Consider the following 21,439-nt stretch of genomic DNA (forward strand, 5'->3'; position numbering starts at 1 on the left):
ACGTCTCTTTCTCTGACCTTGTGTTGTGTCGTACAAAAGCCAACGGTCTCTGAGGTAGTCCCGGATCATATCTAGCAAGTATGTTGGAACCTTGAATGATAGTTCCAAGGCCTCCAGCATATCGTCCCATCCTGCCGAGTTGAAGGCGTTCTTGACGTCCAGTGTGACCAGCAGCACTATTGGCCGCGCCTGGTGGCAGGCTTCTTCGGCCTTATGTACCGCCTCGACTACTTCGCCAATTGCTCCTATAGTTGAGTGTCCCTTCCTGAAGCCATGTTGTCGGGGTGAAAGACCTCCCTCGCTTTCTATGGCTGACGTCAAGCGTATTTTGAGCAGACTCTCCATCATTTTGCCTGCTGTGTCTAGCATGCAGATTGGCCGGAAGGAGCTTAGCCCTTACCATTATTATTATTATTATTATTATTATTATTATTATTATTATTATTCTAAATTACTATGTATAATTAGTCAGTTCTGTAATATACCACACATACTTAAATATCTAAATGTTCTATTCTCATTTGTCTGTAAGAAAACATTTTTCTGTAGACCAAATAAATAAATAAATAAATAAATAAATAAATAAATAAATAAATACTTGCGCCGGGTATTTTATGCTGGGCTCCGCCCGAACTTAGACTTTTTTACTTGTTTAAAATAAGATACTTCGACTAGTGTTATCAGTTTTCAGATATATCGAGATACTGACTAAAATTTTATCCAGATTAACAGCGCAATTCATCTGATCTAAATTTCCAGACGGCGGTAATGCCGTATATTCGACTCCCACGGCCAGTAGAATATTCATATACATATATTCTTTTATTCATTCAATTATAACTTCTATATTTTTTTTTAAGTGGTTATAGTTAGTTTTGACTTTTTTAGTCAAATTAAAGTCTAAGAATTTAAATTAACTAATAAAAAGGTGTAATAAAAAAACAAACGAAAATAAAATAAAGTAAAATTAAATGTATAAACCAAATCAAATAAAAATAAAAGAAATAGTAAAAACACATTTTTTTTGCTAATCGCTCCAACCGAGGATCGAATCTGGGACCTGCAGGCTTGTAGTACGCCGACCTCACCACTCGGCTACCGCGGATGAAGGAGTCGGCAGCTTTGTTTGCTCAGGGAGCGTAGAAGACAAAGAAAATGCAAAACTAGCATGGACATCTACCTTGCCATCGGTAACGCAGTCACCGGATTAATTCAAATAAGTTCTTATTCAATTTAAATTGGATTCCTATCTGAATTGGTATGATGACTGTATTACCGATGAAAAGGTAAATGTCCATTAGAGTGTTCCAAAAAAATAAAGTCGGAGTTTTAATGCCGGCACACCCTAGGATTGCTCTATATTGAAAAAAATATACCCCCATTATTTATTTTGAAATCAAAAAATATTTAGGGGGTGCTCAAAGCGCTCAAAGTTTTCCATGTATTTTATATGGAGAAAAAACAAATTTTCGTAGAAATGGTATAAAACTCTTGAAAATCAATATTTTTCGACCGGAAAACTGTGGTTCTCTTCCACAGTACTTCCAGTATTAATGTCCAATTGTTTATTTAACCATTTTTTATGATTAAAGATTTTTTATTGGTCCCCCCATTGCATTTTCTAAGGGCTTTGGAGGACCTATAAAATATAGTTACCATGAAAAAATTGTTAAAGAAACAATTGAGCATTATTACTGAGAATCTTCTGAAGATAAGTAAAGTTTTCCGATCGAAAAATATTGATTTTCAAGAATGCTACACTATTTCTACTAAACGTTGTTTTTTCTCCATATAAAATACATGGAAAACTTTGAGCGCTTTGAGCACTACCTAAATTATTTTTATTTCAAAATAAAAAAATATGGGTATATTTTTTTTCGGTATATAACAATCCTAGGGGGTGGCGGCATTAAAAATCCGACCCTATTTTTTTACATACATTTTTGGACCACTTTAATGTCCATGCTAGTTTTGCATATTCTCTGTATTCTACGCTCTCTGAGTTTTGATCCGTGTTGTCATCGAAAATTCCCTTGATCTGAGTTAAGGTTGGGAATTAACTATAGGACTCCCGAGCTAATTCCGAATTAACGAGTTTATCCTGATCAAAGCTGCCACCTGTCTATCCTTTAACCTTATCAAAATCTTCCATTTTTTGGATATCTCCTTTAGTTTCCGAAATATTAATAGAGTTCACTCTTTGAAACGAAAATGCGAAAGCCAACAAGTAAGAAAGTCTAAGTTCGGGCGGAGCCGAACATTAAGTACCCGGCGCAAGTATTAAATATATATTTTTCACCTTTCCGAAAACTACCGCTACATGGTAAGCAGGGGTGGTTTTAGCCCCATTTTAAACATTTCCATAGAATGTTCAGTTAGACATAATGAGAAAAACTTATATACTTAGTCATATGTGGGCGGTATCACGCCCATTTTCCAAAATTCCAAATAATGTTACTTCTTTTAAAGGGTTGTTGTTGGTATCAATTTTGAGTAAATTAACGTCCCTAAATTTCGAAATATCGAAATTTCAAGCATTTCTGAAATTTACCGTTATATGAAAAGCGGCCGTAAATTTAGTCCGATTTCAATAATTTTCAATGTTTTTCTTTTGTTGTGGCAAGTGCAATAACCACACCGAGTTTGGTACAAATGGGTAGAACTGTTACCAAGATACATACATTTGATCATAATTGTGCGCAGAGCTGGGTCGTAATGATTCCTTTAGGAATTAAATTACTCCCAATTACAGATTACAAGGAATTGTAATTAGGAATCAATTCCTTCAGTCCACAGCAAAGGAATCGAGTACTTTTTCAATTCCTTGAAGTAATTTCAAATGTAATTGGGTTTTTCTTTAATTCCATTACACGGAATTTCATATTGTAATTGGAATAAATTACGTGCTAGTAATGTATTTTTTTTTCCAATTCCTTTGAAAGGAATTGAAAATGTAATTGATTTTTTTTCAATTCCATTACCTGGAATTGCAAGAGTACTTTAGTTTTTCCAATTACTCAAAGGAATTGTAAAAGTAATCGAGAAACTGAAAGTTCATTCACGAATATACAATGTGGAATTTTTGTTGTGGTCAAAGATTAAAATCGAAAGCACACATTGGACATCTTCTATGTATATCTATATATATATAAAAATGTTGTGTTCGTATGTCACGGTCATCAAAACCCGAGAACGGCTGAACCGATTTGAATAATATTTTTTTTATTATTCGGTATAATACCAGAACCAATGATATCGCAAAAATTTGGAGGGTTGCCACCTATTTTAAAATTTAATTAATTTAAAATCAATGAATTATTACAATATGGGTATTAAGTTAAAGAAGTTTAAGAAATATAACTGCTGGAAGTATTTTTGAAAATTTAAACTCAGTCAAATTGTTAAAAAAAATTAAATATTGCCATGTGGGTGTCAAACTAAAGAGTTTTAAGAAGGCTTACTGCCGAAAATATGTTTGAGGAGGGTTGCCATCTGTTTGAAAATTTAACTAATTTACATTGATAAAATAAATAAAATATTACAATATGGGTATCAAATTAAAAAGGTTTGAGAAAGATAACTGTTGGAAATATTTTTGAGGGGGGCTGCCACCTATTTGGAAATTGTAACTCAGTTAAATTGATAAAGTAAATGCAATGTTGGCATGTGGGTGTCAAACTAAAGAGTTTTAAAAAGGCTTACAGTCTACCATGAACACTTCCAGAAATATGCAATATGAAAAGTTCGGTTTATATGGGAGGTGCCACACGCCATTCTCCAACCATGCAAATTTTTCTCCATGAGTATGGAATTGGTCTTATATATGTATATAGATATCACCATACCCAGTTCTAGTCCTCTACCACAAATATATGCAGTTTGAAAAATTCGGTTTGTATGGGAGGTGCCACGCCCCCTTTCTATATCGAAACTTTTTTTTTAGCTATAACCATCCTTGGAAAGTCTGCAGTAGATTCCGAAATTTCAAAAAAATCGGTACGGCCTTTCTCGAGCTTTGCGAACAGAAAAAAACGCCTTTCAAAATATATATTAGTATAGACTAGCCAAACTCTGCTTGTTTTGCGGGTTAAAACACTACTACCGATGAAAATCGATGGATAAATAAACAAGTTTGCAAGGGTTAAGTGAAAGTGCAATAATTTTTTGTATGAAATACTAGCAGGAAATTTAACAAAGCTATTGCAATTCAACAGTAAAAAATTTTTTTTATAAATTTTTCGATTACTTTTTAAATTACTTTGAGGAATGGAATTGAAAAAAAAAATCAATTACATTTTCAATTCCTTTCAAAGGAATTGGAAAAAAAAATTACATTTTCAATTCCTTTCAAAGGATTTGAAATAAAAGAAATTACATTACTAGCACGTAATTTATTCCAATTACAATATGAAATTCCTTGTAATGGAATTAAAGAAAAAAACAATTCCATTTGAAATTACTTCAAGGAATTGAAAAAGTAATCGATTCCTTTGCAGTGAACTAAAGGAATTGAATCCTAATTACAATTACTGAGGAATGTAATTGTAATTGTAATGTAATTGCATTTACCCAGCTCTGATTGTGCGGTGCCACTCCCATTCTCCAAAATTTTATCATAAGCGTATTTCTTGTTAAAGAATCAATTTTGAATAAATTAGCTTTAGTATTTTCTGATTTATCGAAGATTTCGTATTTCTCTAAATTACCGTTATATGGAATGTGGGCGTGGTTATTGTCCGATTTAAAAACTTTTCAGCCATTTGGTATGCTGTACCAAGGCCAACAACTGTGCCAAGTTTGGGAGAAATTGGTGCAGCGGTTACCAAGAGATATGTAATCATATGTGGGCGTGGCTACGCCTATTTTCCAAAAATTTACAATATTATAACACTGTGAGACAAATGGTAGGGGTCAGTGATCGGGAAGGGTTCAAACTACTGGGGAAAGTTATATCGGTAAAAAAGAAGTTATACGTGTCCCGGCGTTTCGCTGGGTCACGTCTATGAATCGAGATATATATATAACTATCATATAGGGGAAATTGTCACCTTTGGTGGTCTTTTTTTGACATAACTCAAGAACCACTAGTCCGATTTTGCTCAAACAAATTTAAAAAAATTAAAAATTACAATTCCTTTAATCTGTTCATATAGCGTTTTTCTATATAATCAACAGTTTTAAAAAAATTTAATATTTTAGGCAAAAAATATTTTTTTTCTTCATACATTTATTTTTACCGGCAAAACTGTTGATTATATAGAAAAACGTTATATGAACAGATTAAAGGAATTGTAATTTTTAATTTGTTTGAGCAAAATCGGACCAGTGGTTCTCGAGTTATGTCAAAAAAAGACCACCAAAGGTGACAATTTCCCCTATATGATAGTTATATATATATCTCGATTCCTAGACGTGACCCAGCGAAACGCCGGGACATGTATAACTTGTTTTTGACCGATATAACATTTCCCGTTGGTTTCATCCCATCCCGATTTTGACTGTCGCATAGTGGAATTTTTTGTCTAAAAATTATTGTAAATATTAATGTAGAGTGATTAATCTTCAGGAGTTACTAAAATATCGCAGTTTTTGTATTTTTGAAAACTACTGTTATATGGGAGGTAGGCGTGGTTACCGTACCAAGTTTCGTTAAGATATCTAAATTTTTACTTGAGTCATCGTGTGTGCGGACGGACGGACAGACAGTCACCGCGTAATCGATTTCTCTTTTCGTTCTGATCATTTATGTGTACATTTGTCTATATCTGCCTCAATTCGTTTTGCCTGTTACAAACAACCGTTATGTGAACAAAGTTATAATACCCTTGTGCACAAGTGCGCTCGGGTATAAACCGTGGACTGTGTTGTTGCTTTGGCTGCATAATTTCAAACAGTTCAGCCGGAGTGCGGTCTGAAATATTCGATGCGCTTCGTTTGTGGTGTAGCTTTAACTGCCGAAGCGATGTACAAACAGCTCAGCACAGCACAGTTTTTAAGCGCTTTGCATTTCAGTCAGTATTCCATCTGTGGGTTAGTGCGAAACTAAAAGTGGGAAACTTTGCCATTTGTTTGTTATAAAAAACTGTCGAATAATTCACATTTTCGCACTTTCGCTCAAACACACAGTTTTGCCTTAAATAGTGAACTCTAGTATTAAGTAAAAAGTATCGTTAATTAAGTATACATTTTTATCAAATTTGTACATATGCACGTACATTAGGGTGCCCATCGACAATTTTTTGTGTGAAATTTCAAGTCCCTACCCCGACCGCGTACAACAATATTCAAGATGGTGCTTAAGGAGGTCAAGCGGAATGTGTATACCAAATTTGGTCGAGATCGGTCAAGTAGGTTGTGAGATACCTATATATCATAAATCCTTATTGTACGTCTTCAGGCCCATTAATCAAACGAACCGTGCAGATTTTATAATTTTTAAAAAGGTGGCAATCCTATTCAAAAAAATAAAGCCTTACCGCACATCTTGAGGCCAAGCTCTTTCATTTAACACCTCATTTTTTGAAAATCGGGAGAACAGTGTAAATATCATAATTTTAAACGCAGCCGGCAACCCTATTAAAAAATATATCCTTATTGCACATCTAGAGGCCAAGTCCTTTCATTTGACACTTCATTTTTGAAAATCGAAAGAACGGTGTAAATGTCAATTTTAAACGTAGGTGGCAACCCTTTCAAAAAAAAATATATCCTTACTGCACATCTAGAGGCCAAGCCCTTTTATTTGACACCTCGTTTTTTTAAAATCGGGATAACGGTGTAAATATCATAATTTTAAACGCAGGTGGCAACTGTATTAAAAAATATATCCTCACTGCACATCCAGAAGACAGGCCCTTTCATTTGACACCTCATTTTTGAAAATCGGGAGAATGGTGTAAATATTATAATTTTAAATGCAGGTGGCAACCCTATTGAAAAAATATGTCCTTACTGCACATTTGGAGGCCAAGCCCTTTCATTTGACAGCTCATTTTGGAAAGTCGAATGAACGGTGCAAATCTTATGCAATTAACAACAAAATTGCCTTCGCATAGAAAAGTATCTCTAGCCACACCAACTTTCCGCGAATATTTGCCGCCGCATTTACAGTGAACGTTCGCGAAGGCATCGATGCTACTTATAGCTACATATATGTATGAACGCACGCTGTTTGATCCATCAATACATACGCGTACGAACAACAGCGGAAAATTTTTTCTACCTAACATTCGCGAACGCGAACGATCTGGACTTGTTTTATGCTTCTCGTTCGAGAAGGAGAATCAATAGATAATATTTGATACGTTCATGTTCGCGTTCGCGTACGAAGGTGAGTGAATATTTCCGAACCCCGCAAACAATAAAGTCGGAATTTTAATGCTCTCACCCCCCCTAGGGTTGTTCTATATCGAAACAGTATACCCCTATTTTTTATTTTGAAATCAAAAAATATTTAGAGAAGACTCAAAGCGCTCAAAATTTTCCATGTATTTTATATGATAAAGAAACAGCTTTTCGAAGAAATGGTATCGAATTCTTGATAAAATGACAATCCCAGTCTAACAACATGTTAGATTTTTAAACTTTAATGAAAAAATAGTCATTCAAAAACTGAAAACCGTGTTTTCAGCCTAAAATGACAAATCGCGACCTCTAAATGATTTTTAAAAAATCTATAAAAATAGGCAATAATATTTCTCATAAAAAGGAAGGAAATTAGGGGTAGGGTCTTGAAATTTCAAAAAAAAATTCGATGCGCCCCCTAATGTATGTACATATGTAAATTCAAAATTAAATCTTAAATTTCGCCGTCAACGTTATGTACTCGACACTACCCTCAGGGTACTGCGCAGTCGGCGTCGTCCAGGCTTGGCTCTAACGAATGCTAGAATTCGCTCGTAATTCAGAATCATCAATGAGATAATTTTGGTAGTTCGTTATAAGATCGAAAAGTTATTCGGCCCTATTATGGATGTCGACGTCGACGTCGATATTATTTTTTCGTTAAAAAATAGCCCTCGTAAGTCGTATTTTTGCAAAAAGGTGTGCCTCGCAAAACTACTGTGGTTAGCGTAACCGGAGTTGGAATTATGAGGGCTATTTTTTTACCTCGCTTTTATTAGCTTGGGATGTAACTCAAAGAGTGTTTGCATTATTCAATTTTGCGTTCAATTCAACGCAGGGTTGCACGAGAAAAAAGTTGAATTGCTAAATGTTGGCTAGCGACCAACTTTATTGAAAGCGATTGGCTGAAAAGCCGTTCAACCAAAAGTTGAATGCAAAGTTGAACAATGCAAACGCACTTTTATTGCGAATGTTTTAATTTTTTCATATTTTGATATTTGAAGCCATTCAACTTTTTTTTCGTGCAGCACTGCTTAAGTAATAATGGTGCGCCCAAAAGATGCAGCAATTTCCATTATGAAGTACGAATGGGAACTGCTTTAAATTTCCATTTCTAAGTTACCTGATTACATCACGAATGAAAATTCCAACGATTGATTTCGCGTGTCATTCTATTCGTTGTAATAGTTTTAAAACCAATTGAATTTAAGACTAAAAAGATGAAAATAAAATTATAGTTTAAAAAACTAAAAAACTCGCTTTTATTACAATGTGAACTAAAAGGTAAAAAATAATTTATAGAAATACAGATTTCGTTTAAGAGGAATAGGAAGTTTCCTAACTTGATTTAATTAAACTTTTAAAACCAACCTAAAATAGGATTAAAGAAATTGACAACAGCTGCATTTTTTGTAAGCGAGCGATAAAAGAACGCTCAACTCGGGTAAAATTTCCTTTTAGCTACTTAAGCAACCCTGCTGGTGGCTGGTAGGAAACATGTGATGAGTTTAACGGGATTTAGATACAAAAACCAATTTAAATGAAAAATTATGCGTGGTATTTGCTTAATATATATACTTATTTATAATATAACTCACGTATTTATGGAAACAAAAATTTCCCCATCCACTTTCCCATTAACAATTCACAATAGAGCAGTTTTTTCATTTACCAACACTACCCTTCAGGTCGCGTATTTTTTAACCGACCTGGCTGAGCTCGGATAAATAACCGAGTTTGTGTTGTTGCTTTGCGTGTATTTCGTCATTTCAGCGAGTGTTCTTTTGTAGCTCGGTTGCAAAAATAATGCACCTAATAAAATTAATTTTACCGGAAAACAAAGCGTGGGGTGCTTCTTAGACTTTATAGTCCTCCTATTGCCAATATTCAATATTACTAAAACGAAACTGAAGAGTTCAAAACAATTGATATCAAGCACTGCGCATGAAAAAATGACATCGACTTCGACGTGGACAACCATAAAGAGCCGATTACACTGTGATCGTTTTTTTTCAAACATTTTCAAAGACATGGCCGGAGAAGACGGTTTCACCCTATTTCGGGTATGGGGAATTTATCTGGTTGGCTTTATCGGCATGATTTCTTTGACAAAGTTGTTAAGAACGTCCCAGGCCTTAACTTTTGTGAACGTACTAAACTCCAGAAAGTAGGTCTTAGACACTCTTAAGTGGAAAATCCGAAAGTAGTTTTATACTAATTACACAGGAGAACATAAAAACAAACAATCTTTCTTTTAAAAGACTGTCCATATCAATTGCCATTTCAAAATTGGAAACTTAGATTCTGTTTTAATAAAGGTAGGAAACATGTGATTGATTTCTTCATTTTTCTTTTCGCCATATTTGACCCGCCATGTTTTATCAAAACGCCTTAATTTTATAATTTTTGTATTCGCCATATTGGATACGCCATTTTGAATTTTTAAAGTCTGACTTCAGATTCGTAATTAGTGACCTCAAAAACATTTGACAGTGGTGTCAAATTGTGTCAAAGCGTCTTTGAGCAACTAGTTTTGTCCACCTAGATTTATGTAGATTTCAGCCCACTGTGGAACGCTTTAAATCGAATATAACCATAATGTAGCCATTTTCGGTTTCAGCGGCCCAAAAACATGGAAATAAGCATACATTTTAATTTTGTATGAAAATTCAAAATATGAACCCATTCAGGGTGTAGTAAGGAAGTTATAGGAAGTGAGAGAGGAGTTTAATTAATTTTTATACCCGAGCGCACTTGTGCACAAGGGTATTTTAATTTTCTTCACATAACGGTTGTTTGTAACAGCCAATATGAATCGCGATAGATATAGACAAATTTATACATAAATGATCAGAATGAAAAGAGAAGTCGATTAAGCCATGTCTGTCTGTCCGTCCGTCCGTCCGTCCGTTTACACAATAACTCAAGCAAAAATTGAGATACCTCAACAAAATTGTATGTAGGTTGCCCTTTATATAAGGTAGATTGGTGTTGAAAATGGGCGAAATCGGACTGTAACCACGCCCACCTCCCATATAACGGTAATTTACAGAAACACGAAAATTGCGATAAATCAGTAGTTATTGAAGCTAATTCACTCAACCTCGACGGTTGCAATAATCACTTGGCAAAAAATTTGATTACTACACATTTTTGAACAATGGGCGTGGCTCCACCCACTTATGACCACAAATATGTATCTCGGTAACCGATTCATAAAATTCAACTAAAATTGGTGCAACTGAGGACACTAATTTACTTCAAGTTAATACTTACAACGGTCTCTTAACAATAAACAAGAGGTTCGATCCCTGCTGAAGTCTAGGAAAAAAAGAAGTCTGATGAGAAGATGTGGTGATCTCCGAAATAGTGCTATAACTTCTACCGCTTAGACTTTGTTGCTTTTTCAATTTTTCCTAATAAACAATCGTGGTACAAAGCTCAATAAAAATATTAAAAATAAACAAGACTGTTATAAACTTTTAGGAATTTGGCGTGGCACCGCCCACTTTATGACTACAAAGTTCGATCTCGGTAACCGCTTTATCGATTTCTACCAAACTTGATTCAATGATTTCATTCGGTCAGTATATTATTGAAAACGTTTGAAATCGGGGGAAAACACCCCCGCTTATCATGCAAAGGTAGTTGAGAGAAAGTTGAAACGGCGATATTTGATAACTGCGCCGGGTATATAAAATTCGGTTTCTCCCGACCTTATACTTCTTTACTTGTTTGTAGTCATTTTCGGTTTCAACGGTCCAAGAAAATTGAAATTTCAATCCCTAGGTGTGGTTGTGAGAGGGTGGTAGCGTGAAAATGGTCGGTTGAAGTTATTTTTTGGTCATTAATATTCGTTTTCAGCGACCCCAAAAACCTAGAAATAGCGGGGTCTACCATCTGGTTAACAATATTTTTTGTTTTTATGTTGCTGTGTAATTAATATACAACTGCTTTTGGATTTTCCACCTAAAAGTGCCAAAGACCTCCTTCCTGGAGTTTGATATGTTCACGAAAGTTAAGGCCTGAAACATTCTGAACCACTTTGCCAAAGATATTTTGCCGAAAAAACCCACCAGATAAAAGTTAGAAACCATAAAATAGGATATAGCACCTGAAAAATTTCCATTGGAGGCAAAACTTTCAAAATAAAAAGTTGTATGAAGGCGTGCAGAAAACTTAAAAAACGAATGATGCAGTTCGATTCCCCTTACACGAAATAGGTTGAAACCCTGTTCTCCGGCCATGTCTTTTTTTGCGGCTATAGCAGTGTTATAAGTCCTGACAAAGTGTTATTGGACGATCACTACCAGACTTATCATGAGTTTCATTTTCCCCGAACCGGTTCACTTTTCACTCTTGGTTTCCATGGTTTTACTATGCGCGGATGACAAATTTTCAGGTGATTTTTTTTTTTCAGGCGAAACTCATTGACCCAGCAATTCAATCTGGCAAGATATAAAATATTCCTTCTTTCTGAAAATGTTCTTGAATTTGATCTAAATAGCAAGCACAATTTTTGAAATGATTTGGATTGACTAGTTAAATATATTTTGCCTAGTTTTAATAAATATTTATGTAGATGTTTGTACAAAGAGGTGTGCGTATTTATACATGCATTGGTAGATGAACCAAATCAGATAAGAACAGATTCATTTTTTAAGTGTGTTGCTCGGCACATAAATAGTGCACTTACAAATGTATCCGTTATCAGTTTTGTTATTCGAACCCCTGGGTCAGATTTAGCGTAAACAACTTAAAAAGATTTCAGTGAAGGCATTGTAACAGTAGCAGTCGTTGATCTGAGTTTTCAATATGTAGATGTTTATGTATGTATTTGGTTTAGTAAGTTATATTATTTATTTTTGTTTATTTCAAAGATTCCACCAAACAAAGCGGTTCTCGATTAGTCGGTGATGTTCTTTTCGACGAGGCGAAACAAGTGGCTTCTTACATAACACCAGTGCCTGGCGGTGTTGGACCTATGACTGTAGCAATGCTTATGAAAAACACTGTTAGGTCTGCTTTAGTGGCTGCAGATAAGTTATTGCAAACAACCTGGAACATAGCTCCGCTTACTTTGGCTAAAGTTAGACCCGTTCCTTCGTAAGTGAAGTGTTTTCTTTTAAAAGTCTATTGGTAGAGAATACATACAATGATAAATGATATTTTCAGTGATATTATTATAGCTCGTTCGCAGAAACCCAAACATATCTCCAATTTGGCAAAAGAGATTGGACTGTTAGGCAAAGAAGTATCGCTTTATGGCGATAAAAAAGCGAAAATATCTCTAAGTACCATCGATCGGTTGGAAAGCCGATCCGACGGCTCCTACGTAGTTGTAGCTGGGTAAGGAACAAAAATAATCTCGAGTTTTTCGATAAATAACATATAGTACCTATAAGTATGAACCTAGTTGAGAAAATAAGAAAACATAGGTCTTTTTGTATGGATTGGCCACAGTTGCAAGGCCTTTTAATTGAGCTTCCCTTAGAACAGAGAAAGTTACAACAAATAACAATAAAGGCCGCGCCAGATACAACTTGGTGGTTTGCGTGACATGTATACATACCCAGTGGGAAAATGTAATGTATTGTAATCGAAAAAATAATCAGTAAAACAGCCTTTTTCACATTCGAAAATGCATTATTTTTCCCACAGCGATGCCCTAAGAAAAGTGGGGCATTCAATTTTCCATTACCAGTAATGCAAGAATGAATGTGATTCAATATGAAATTTTACCGACTTGTTGGATACATTCTCATGCTGATTACATAATAAAGAGTAATAGAATCTAGAACTCATATGAAATACACTACTTTATTTATCACGCATGTAATGCATTACTACTTTTCCCACTGGGTAACTTTTCAGGGAAAGCGCAAGAAGCAAAAATGAACGTCCAGGAAACAAGTATGCTCTTTGTTTAAGACTGCAGCTCTCATGAAAAACGAGAAATTCATATAAAACTACGCACAAGAAATAGAGAAGAAATTTTCTTCTTTCAAAATTTCTTAAATCAGTATGCAGCTCTCACAAAAAAATGATCGTATATTTATTTCTCCTTGCTGCTACAGCCATGATTCAATAATACAAGGTTATGTTAATTATGACAGCTCAAATTTGATACCCCTTTATCAAGATTTGTATTTTGGAAGTAGGGAGAAGAAGGTAGTAGAAAAAATTGATTTTTTTTTTTATATATATACGTTCCCCCTAGTTTGATCTCAAATCTTTTCAGCAGGAGTCTACGTATAGATTTTACAACAAACACGACACGGTTTTTGATCGTTCTTACTGCATGTCATAAATTAACATTTTGAGTACACTTTTTAGGAAAATTTTTAATATACTTAACCGCACCTTGTTTATTATCTTTTATAATTTTCTTCATATGAATTATATCACATTTTTTGCTTAATTGTATTTTTGGAATAAACATAGTTATTTTTCCTTCTGTCAGTAAACTGTTTTTGTTACAAACCGTATAAATAAGCGATGAGAAATAAGGCAAAATTTGTGTTATCTCCAACCTTTGTTGGAAATAAACCAAACTCAGATTTAAAATTGTGTTATTTCACCAAACAATGAATGACATTTCAATTAATTTTTTTCCAGCACCTTAAGAAAAAGTTTCTTATGAGCAGTATATTTTGGCTTTGATTTTTTGTTATTATATTAGAGGAGCTTACGTGGTATTACGATAAATGATGGTTTAATGATTTTGTACATTTGTAACATGTGGTACATGCTACTAATGAATATTAATTGTCAAAGTATATATTTTAAGAGGATGATTTTATATTGAGATGCTTGCTTTGATCTGCATTTAATAAGTCTTCAAATCGTCGCCTTTTCCCCTCGTTTTTTTTTTATATATTTATCGTGAACTTTGATTGAGTACATCTTTTTTTTGCACAGTTTTGCACACTAAATCTGTGCATTGAGGGTAAAAAGGGACTTATTTAAAGTATATGGACGTAGGTTTTGTTTGCATTCGTTTGCCTTCCCATTCGAAAATTGCAATTTACGTGACCATCTTTTTAAGTAGATTTCAGTACTACTGATAAGTATTCGATAATGCAGTTTAAATGTATTTACATAATTTTTATCCAAACCTTGGAGGACGTACAGTGGTCAAGAATTGTAAAAACCCATAAGCGCATGTGTTCAAAAGGCAAGTCGGTTAAAACATAAATTTTCATTCTTGTTACGTGTAAAGAATAACTTAGAGGAACTAGAAGTGAAGTGACACTTCTATAAGATAATTTCAAGATCAAAAAGTTACATGTGTTTAACACAAGTATGTCAGCAATCCTTCTGGTAAAACAGTAGAGCTTCCTACCGAGGTAGCGCACATGCTTGCTCACACAGAACCAGAAGATTCTGGCAGCTTGGAAGCCTTGTATTGTATTGACATACTGACAAAATATTGTTTAACCAAACAAGTAATTAAACAATCGACACCAAAAATACTGTTAAGAATTTTGTTATGATTAATTTAGAAAAAAAAAAAGAAAATCGGCCAAGAAATAAGGAATATAGAGCGTCTTAAGGTACATGCGCGCGTTTTTTGGAATCCGGACCACTGTGCGCCATACAGAAATTTTAAGCCGCTCAGCCGCTCGCCGCTTTGCCGCTCATTGCGTGGCCTCGGCCTAACGCGGCGCTAGCGCCGAGCAAATGGAATTTTCATTTTTAACAGGTCGTTACGTATTAAAGTTATATGCAGAAGACGGAAAGAAAGAGAAAGGACAAAAAAGTGAACCAGGGAGCGAGAGGAAATTAGAAAACGTAAAAAATTACGCCCCATTGATTTGGGGATAGCGCGCGCTGACACTCGTTGTCAATGGAAAACGCAACGCTTAGCGCCCCAATTTTGGGACGCCAGCATGGCAAGCAGCGCAGCCAATCAAGTGTCGAAACGATGAAGTGGGATTGTAATGAGCTTTAAAATGTAAAATTAAAAGTCACTAGTATTTTTAATGCAACCTTGCCAACAGCAGTGTTTTCTGCATACATTTGCATCCAGAACCCTCTTGGCTCCCTTCGTAGTATTTAATAGTCAAAGTGCTGTCTTCACTCAAGAATGGTAGAATACAAGATCGCGCCGATTGCAGCAGAATTCGTGAGAGTAATTTTGGCGTGACGTCACCGTAGACTTGACAACTGAGAGTGGCAAATAAAACTGCTCTCTAGTGATGTGCTGAATTGTCGGTACCCAATACTTAAAAAAGCTTTTGGTATCCAATACTTCCTTATCGATACCAGATACGTGTTGAAAAATATTTCATATCATACGTCAACAAAACCGACACCAATTCGAAAATTGTCGCTAACTGGTTGCAGAATCTGTCGCTAAATGGGTACAGAATCTGCCTACAAAAATGATATCGTCCGATTCAGCTGGAACAAAAATGCTTCAAACAAGTAAGAGTTTCTCTGTATTATGGCATCGAACCGACATATATACATCTTTTATTTGAATCAGTATTAAAAGCTCTATTGGCTCCTACATTCGGGTTTTGATAGGCGAGTCTCCCCTGAACCGTTTTTTCCATATTTTGGGCCATGTGCGCTTTTTTTTCGAAACCTAAATGTTTCGGTATCGAGTATCGAGAGTATTGGATACTTAAAAGTATTGACTCAGCACATCTGCACATCTGTTATCTTCGCAGCGTCATCCAATACGGATTTTTAATCTAGTGGCGGCATCTTTCTAGTCGCCAGGGAATACCGACGGATCATACAGTGCCTTCTCGTAACGTTTTTTTGCCTTTTGCTTCATCCTACTCATGGCTCCTTTCGTTTTTCCAACCACTGCAATTATCCAAACACTTGCTCCATTTCAAACCAGTTTTCTGTACAAATTTGCTGATGGCTTTAAAAATTTCTTCTTCGATTTGCATTGCGAATGGGTACCTCACTAACACTGGAGGAACATTAAGTCCCACCACGTCGGTACTTTCGTCAAGTTGCAAACTAAAAAATTCACAAATTTTCTAACTTTTTATAAGTTCGTTTTCGACTTCCTCTAAAATCGTGTTGATTCGCTCTTTCGCTCTTGTTACGAGAACAGCCTAGCCAGAAAAAAATCTGAAAATTAATCCGAAAACGAGAAAAAATTTGGATGAAACGCGGATTAAATAGGTCTACAAAAGTACCGAAAATTGTTGTGAAAACGGTACGTTTTCGTCTATTTTTTCTGATATTTTTCTGATTCAATTTTTCGTTAACAAAACTTACTGGGGAACTAAGCTTAAGAGCGAAATACAAGCGGCTTGACAAACCAAGCGAAACATTCCTTTGATGCAAGCCATTTGTGTTTTGTATGTGGTTTGACGAGCCGCTGTAGGAAATTTTAATAAAAATAAAATTTTTTTGATTTTTTGGCCGCCATGTTGAAGTTTGAACTAACCGCTTGCGTTGTGTATGGAAAGTTTAAAGAATTTTCCCGCACCACTAGTATACTCTAGCCATTAGTGGCACCCTAGGTATACGGCACCCACTTTGGGAAAGCCTGGTCTAGCATATGACATAACCAGAACCACATAAATCCACAATTGAAATTTCGTACAAAAATTATAAAAATTCAACAAACTAGTAACAATTACACCCAAAAATTTTAAACTTTTTGTTCTAGGTATGCAGTTTAAATTTAAGTAGATAATGTGAAAATTGCAAGACGCTAGGAAACCGCGTTGATTTTTAATATTTTTTTTTTTGTGACGGTGCTAGGCATTTTCTTCTATATAAAAGGCACTATCCTAAGATAAAACGTGAGTGAATTGAATCCCAACTTGGCTTCTTATACTTTTTAATAACTAATCTTTAGTATGGACCACACTCCTCCTTTTCATATAAAAATTCGTACGTGTCCCACCTGTGACAAACGCCCCACCCGTGACAGAGGAATTTCGGTTTTTTTTTTGTTTAATAATAAAGCCATATTTGTTGTAGTTTTTGCTTTGTATTCGTGGTTCTATGTTTTATTATATGACTTCAAGTTTACACAGAAAAAAAAGCAGGTTCTTTTTTTTGTACCACCCGTGGCAGAAGAAATAACTCAGATTTTTTCCGTATAAAAGTAAGCAGGAATTTTTTCGTATTTTGTAATAACCATGATACAATAATTTTTAGAAGGTAGTTTCACTTCAAAATTTTTGACATAAACCGTGTCTGTGACAAACACGCAATGTGTCCACTGCTACGATGCATTTTTGCCACTGCTAATCACATGAATAAAAATCATAAAAATGAAAATATAACAGCAATATTTCTTGTTTATAATGGACTAGATCCGTCGCACACCACGGACTTTATCAGCCGCCAATTTAGATGTGCTCGCTAGTCTTTCCATTGCACCACAACTTATTGGTCAGAGCGATTAAGCTGGTGTAATGTGCGCACCTCCATACATCTTCATGTACATATTTCAAGCGAGCCCTACTATTTAAATAGGCGGCCGATAAAGTCTGTGGTGTGCGGGGGCTCTTATAGCTGTGTCCTTACATCTATTCCGTGTGTTGCAATATCCACGAAAGCAGTAGTTAATTTTTTATGAAGAAAATTATTACAAAATTTTCGAAAATTTCTCTACTTATATGTTTGGCTTTTCTTTGTTTTATTTTTCCAACGGCAAAAGCTGGATTTTTTTTTTGAAAAAGTTGGTACAACAAAAAATACGAAACACGTTTTCTGTCAGATAGCTAACATGGCGGATAAGAAGAAGAAGTGAAACTACCTTCTAAAAATTATTGTATCATGGTAATAATTCATATAATAGTCAATTAGGTGTAGCTTTATCAAAATGTAGAATTGTTAAGTACTTTATACTTAAATTTAAATAAGAAAGAAAATGTTTTCTGTACAAATGTCCCACCCGTGACGGTAGAATCGCCCATATCTTAAATCACAAGCCAAAAAATTAATTGCAATTATTTAAAAATAATAACTTAATCGAATTTTTAAAGGCACTTTTTACAGTGAGTATTCACAAAATCATTTTTCCATAGTTTCTAATTCTTTTGTTCATTAAAATAAAACTAGTATTTTAAGCGCCGATAATTATTTATTATTTAACAATTTGTGCAAAACCAAAAGTTTTGATAAGCATTTTGTAGTTAAGCGGTTGTGTTTTTTGGTGGCTGTAGCACCAGCTTTTGTAAAAAGGCGCTCAGCAGGCACCGAAGTACCAACTAAATGACAGTATTTTTTCGAAAGTCTGTAAAATTTGGCAACGCTAACGCCCACACAACGCAAAAATACGGCCAGCTCATCTTTTCGCGTGCGTTCTCCGTCAGCTGTTGCAAATAACTAAAATTATGTGAAATATTTTTCCATTTTTATGAAATGCGGGCAAGAAATATAGTTTTTAATGTAGTTATTTATATAAAATATAAATTTTTCTGTCGCTGATATGTTAATTTAATGGCCAAATTATTCCCTGCCAAGCGTTCATTGTAGCAAGCACTGGCCTTACTCGCGCTGTTGTTAAAGCGTTGTCAACGCCAACGCAACGCCAAAGTGGTAAGTAGATGGAGATGGGCCTTTAGTCTACATGGGCTTACATGCACAACCATGATTCAGTAATACAAGGTTATATAATTTGTAACAGCTAAAGTTTAGCTTTATCTAGATTTGTATTTTGGAACTAGGAAAAAGGGTAAGAATGTGATCGCCTTTTGCAAAAAGTACTACAAAAAAGTACGCAAAGTATACAATTAGAAGTAAAATGTGTATTATTAATTCTATGCGAATTTGCACTGTATTTGGTGTTTTAATGGAAATACTAAAAAACAATACGTAAAAATATGCATTTTTAATTTAAGTTATTTGAAAGTGCAGATCAATAGAACTTTTTACGCTCATTTCAACCATGCCAAAATTAAAAGGTTTAAGTTGAATTTTTTGATTTTTTAAATATTAATATCTTATGAACTCCATAATCGACTAAAAACCAATGGCGTCACCATAAAGACAACTAATTTATCCTTTAGCTGATGTACATAATTTATAAGCTTCTCTATATTTTTAAACCAAAACCATTAAAAAACTAACAATTGTTATTTTTTCTTGAAATAACGTTTTTTGAAAAAAACTGCGTAATTAATGGTAAAGAAATCTATATTATTTAGAAATCACATGCTATTGGGCCCTATTATGGTTATCGACATCGACGCCGGTGTCATTTTTTTCATAAAAAAGCCCTCGTAAATCCATTTCCAACTGCGCTGACCACAGTATTTTTGCGGGGAACACCTTTCCACAAAAATACAGTGGTCAGTGTAGCTGGAGTTGGATTTGCGAGGGCTATTTTTGATGAAAAAATTACATCGACATCGACAACTATGAGTACACGCGCGAAATATCTGAGTCGAGCTTAGGCCGACTAAAACAAAAACATTTTTTAATTCTGTATTGTCTTCTTTATTGGTTCTTCAGAACTAACTAAACTTATTAGCATTGCTTAGCCAATGAATTTCGCAATTGAGTATTTGCCAATTCATTGGTTCAGTTACTTCGTGCATTTACCAATTGTTGACCTAATTATTATTGCTAGTAAGCAAAAGCGCATTAATTGTAACTTGATGCTACCATGACCAACTGATGGTTGGTGTGTAAGTTGATGGTGGAGTTGACGTAACTTCTCCCCCTTTAGATTGGAAACTCTCCTGAATTTTTGTTTTGAGTTTTTTATATTTGGTATATGCAAGAGTGCTGACGAAATACATTAACACGATAATTATTAAAATTGTTACGAGCATTAAAATGGAGAAGTGTGAATGACTTATTTTGTGATATTTGAGTTCTTTTATTTTCTCCATATTTTGCATGTTACTTAGTACAATGTCATCGAAAGTTGGTTTTTGGTGTTGTTGAGTTTAATATTAGTTGGTAATGAAAAATTATCTTTAAAGTCTTTGTTTATGTTTGTAAAGGTTTTGTTGTTTATTTTTTACTTTACAATTATTAAAGGTTAAGAAGTAATTTCGCTTTAGAAATAGATTTCTCTGGTCACAATCGCTACTTATATTATAGCCTGGTGAATTTTTTAACAAAATCAGTCCTTCCTCAATTTCTATGATTTCTGTTGTGTTGCTTTTTATACTTTTGCATGTATTGTCGTATACACATAATTTGTTTTCTTATTTCTAAATTATATGTGTAGTCAAATATCTGATTGTTGTAATACAATATTTCTTGGGGCTTAAAGTCTAATGAGGTAAAGTTATTGTTGCTTATTGACGTAATCAATAATCTTTTTAGTGAGATTGTCTTAGCTGGCACTTTTATAATAAATTACAGTTGGTTTCCTCTATATTCTGCTGTGGCTAGATCAATATTCTGGAGTTTAAAAAAGTCAATTTCGAGTTCGTTTTTTTCTTGCTCTGTTAGGATATTACTGGTCATGATACCAAGTCTGGAGGATGCTGTGTTATTTAAAATGTGTTCGATATTCTTTTCTAAAATTTTAATTTTGAGAAGAAGATCTAGGTAAGAAAGCTGTGTGGAGATATTTTCGTCCTCTGTATTTAGATCTTCAAATTTATCTATCACGTTCCGCCTGTCATTTTCAATAGCTAATTTTAGTTGGGTAAATGTTTTATTAAAGTTGTTATTAATTCGAATATTTTTATTAAGATTTTCTATTTCATTGTGGTTATTCTCGTCAATAATTTTAAGGTGTTCTTCTTTTTCTCTTCGATTGTTATCGTCCATCGTGCCTGTTAAAAACTTCAATCCAGTGCCCACTACATTCAGTAGTCCTCTTTTGTGTTGTGAGGTAAGGCCGTCAAGAGTTTTATCTTTACCCTTCTTAATTCCTGTTCTAGAAGTTTTTTATTTGTTCGCCTTGTTATTCTTATGTTTTGTTCTATTATGTGGATAATCTTACAATAATTTGCTATCATTTCCACGTTGTCGAGTTTAATTTCGGCGTAACCGTTGGTGCTGTCAATTGGTTGTATTGTCAGTGTTGCCGTTGTCACGGTTAACGTGAGCATCAACAGTGTCCGAATTAAACTCACATTGCTATTCTTTGTGCTTATTGCTCGGTAATAAAGCTGGTGGTACGATTCCCTTATCCCAAAGT

At 34.6% G+C, this 21,439-nt stretch overlaps 1 protein-coding gene across 4 annotated transcripts in view; it reads left to right on the forward strand.

Annotated features, from left to right (window-relative positions):
• LOC118747555 (C-1-tetrahydrofolate synthase, cytoplasmic) overlaps positions 1-21,439 on the forward strand; it is a 247,948-nt gene that overhangs the window by 129,248 nt on the left and 97,261 nt on the right. For all 4 annotated transcript variants that reach the window (XM_036481630.1, XM_036481607.1, XM_036481623.1 and 1 more), the window contains 2 exons: positions 12,225-12,450; positions 12,520-12,693. In XM_036481630.1, the coding sequence (XP_036337523.1) occupies positions 12,225-12,450; positions 12,520-12,693 (400 nt within the window). The remainder of the gene's footprint in view (positions 1-12,224; positions 12,451-12,519; positions 12,694-21,439) is intronic.

Source organism: Rhagoletis pomonella, unplaced genomic scaffold (assembly GCF_013731165.1).
Source record: "Rhagoletis pomonella isolate Grant_MI unplaced genomic scaffold, Rhpom_1.0 Rhpom_scaffold_00001, whole genome shotgun sequence".
Lineage (NCBI taxonomy): Eukaryota > Metazoa > Arthropoda > Insecta > Diptera > Tephritidae > Rhagoletis > Rhagoletis pomonella.